This window comes from Ipomoea nil, unplaced genomic scaffold (assembly GCF_001879475.1).
Source record: "Ipomoea nil cultivar Tokyo-kokei standard unplaced genomic scaffold, Asagao_1.1 scaffold2720, whole genome shotgun sequence".
Lineage (NCBI taxonomy): Eukaryota > Viridiplantae > Streptophyta > Magnoliopsida > Solanales > Convolvulaceae > Ipomoea > Ipomoea nil.
In genome coordinates this window covers 112-2901 of record NW_017619148.1, presented here as the reverse complement: position 1 = coordinate 2901, position 2790 = coordinate 112, and the positions used below count along the sequence as shown (strand labels likewise).

Sequence of the window (2790 nt, the reverse complement as noted above, 5' to 3'; positions counted from 1 at the left end):
CCGGGCACGGGAAACACAATGAAGCAAGGCGAAGCCAAGAGGGAACAAGGAGGCAGCAGAAACGGAACGGGAACACCCAGTAGGGGAAGGACATGGGGAAAGCGTGAGAGAAGAGAAGGGAAGAGCGCAGGACAGCCCAAAGGAGAGCAGAAGGGGACGGGGGGCGAGGCCACACCGGGGCGAGAGAACCCAGGGGCACAGGCGGGCGAACGAAGAGCCAGGGAAACACAAGGCAGAAGAGGGCACGCAGGCCGAAAGGGAAACGACGCGACGGCGACGCGCCAGGGCGAGCGCGCGCCAGGGCGCGAGGCCGCGGGGCCGGAAAGCCAAAGAGAGCGGGGCAGCGAGAGAGGCGGGGAACCCACGCCAACGCGGGGAAAGACAAGACAGAGAGAGAGAGAGAGAGAGAGACGAAAACCAGGGGAGCAGGAAGAGAGAGCCGACGAACGCGAGCGGGAAAACCGGGAAGGACGCGACAGAGAAGGCCAGACACAAGCAACAGGGAGAACGAGCAGAGGCAGGGCACAACAGAGAAGGCAGAGAAGGCAAAGCAGAAACAAGGAGCAGAACCCAACAGGAACAAGCCCCAAGAGAAAGCCCAGAGGCACAGCCCCCAAGACACGCGGAAGCACAACGCGGCCAGAGCACAACACAGAACACACGGGGGGGCGCCACAGGACCAAGCGCAGGCCCAGACAGGAGGGGCAGCGCAGAGAGCGCGGACACGGCCCCGCAGCACCCGGCCCCGGAGCGCAACACGGAGGGGGCGAGCGCAACCGACCGAGGAACCGCAGCGCAGCAGAGGGGGGAGCGCAACCAAACAGGGGACCGCAGCCCAAGAGAAGGGCAGCGGACCGCAGCCAGGAAAAAGGACGAACCGCAGCGCGGAGAGAAACGGGGGAGCGCAACCAAACGGGGGACCGCAGCCCAAGAGGAGCAAGCGGACCGCAGCCAGCGGCGGAACCGCAGCGCAGGAGAACCAAGCCGAGCGCAACCGAAGGGGGGGAACACACACAGAACACAGAGCAAGCACAGGCAACCCACAGGACACAGGAGGAAGGGGGAGAAAACGGAGAACAAAACCGAGGCGGGAGCCAGCACAGACGAAGAAGAGGCCGAAGGGGGGCAGACGGCGGCCACCGAGGGCAACGGGAGACCAAGGCAACGAGCAGGCAAGAGAAGAGACGCAGAAACCGACGAACGGGACCCGAAACAGCAAACGAGACAGAGGCACGAGAAACGGAGGCCGGGGGGACACCACGGGGAACGGGGAACAGCAAACGGGGAAGCCGGGAGCCCGAGGGGGGAAGGGCCAGCGGGGAGCCGGGGGGGGGGGGCCACCCGCCGGCGGCCCGCCGGACGACGGGCCGGGCAGCGGGGCGCCGGCGGGCAGCGGCCCGCCCGCCGGCGACCCGCGGCCGGGCGGGGGGCCGGCCGGGGGAGGGGGCGGGGCCCCGACCCCCACCGACCCCCCACGGACGCGGGCACACAGGGACGCCCCGGGAACCGGGGGGAACCCGAAACCAGGCGGAGACACGGGACAACGCAAGGAACGACAACACGGAGACAAGGAACGGAAGCAAAGACGAGAAACGAACGGCACAGAACCGAGCAGGCGGGGCGAAAGAGAAGCAACACCCAAACAGGCGAGGGCCCCACCCGAGAAGCCAAGAAGAAGAGCAGACGAGACAACCGAGGGGGCGAAGCACGGGGAGAGCAACAAGAAGACGGGGCGGCGGCGAAGGGCAAGAGGCGGGAAGAAGAACACAGAAACAGCAAGAGCAGCACACAAGGAGCAAGAACAACACAGAAGCAGCAAGAACGCCAGAGAAGCAGCAAGAACACCAGAAGGAGCAAGAAGCGCCCAAGAGCAAGAGGAGCAAGAGCCCCAGGGGAGCAGCACAGCAAGCAGCAAGAAGAAGCAGCAGAAGCGCGCAAGACACAAGAAGAGGGGGAAACCCGAAGGGGGAAGCAGAAGCGAGGAAAAGAGGGGGGGGGAGACAGGGGGACCGCGGAGCCGGAAGGAAGGCCGGGGCGAGGAAGGAGCGGGCGGGAAGCGGCCGGGCGGGCGGGAGGGCGCCGAAGGGGAGGCGGGGAGCGCGGGGGGGGGGGGGGCGGGAGGGGGGGGGAAGGGCGAGGGGCCGCCGAAGGCCCGAGGGAGAGAGGAGGAGGCCGAAGGAGGAACGAAGAGGAGAGGCGGCGAAGGCGAGGCCGGGGGAACGAAGGAGGGGGGGAGGGGGGGGGGGAGAGAGGAGGGCCCAGGGACGAGGGGGGGCCGGGGCCCGAAGGAAGCAGGAGAAGGGAGGCGGGCGCGGGGGCGAGGAGGAAGGAAGGAAAGGGGGGGAGGGGCCGGAACACGGGGGGGGACACGCGCCCCCCCGGACAAGGGGCGGCGGCCCCGAAGCCCGGGGGGAGAGGCCAGCCGGGCACCCCGAGACACCGCGGAGCGCGGCCGCCGGAGGAGGGGGGCGGCCGGACGGGGGCGGGGCGGGGGGGAGGCGGAACGGGGGAGGGGGGGGGAGAGAGAAGGGGCGGGGGACCGCGGGGCCGGCGCGGGAACGGGAGGCACCGCGAGGGCCCAAGGCGGCCGCGAGCGCGGCGACCCGGGGAGCGAGGGCGCGGGGGGGGCGAAGCAAGGAGGAGAACCCGGCGGCCAGGAGGGGAGGCGGCGGGCGAGCGGGGCGAGGAGGCGGGCGGGGACCGAACCCGCGGCGGGCCCCGCGGGGGCCCGCCGGGCGGGGGGGGCACGGACGGGGGAGGCCCGGCGGCCGCCGCGGGGCCCGCAGGGCC

At 70.7% G+C, this 2790-nt stretch overlaps 1 protein-coding gene across 1 annotated transcript; it reads left to right on the top strand.

Moving 5' to 3' along the window:
* Positions 1 to 18: 18 nt before the first annotated feature.
* On the top strand, positions 19 to 604 carry LOC109156472 (octapeptide-repeat protein T2-like; the record flags this gene model as incomplete). The annotated part of the gene is made up of 1 exon (XM_019304329.1): positions 19 to 604. A coding segment is annotated over exon 1 (586 nt), but the record flags the coding sequence as incomplete, so codon positions are not given.
* Positions 605 to 2790: the final 2186 nt, after the last annotated feature.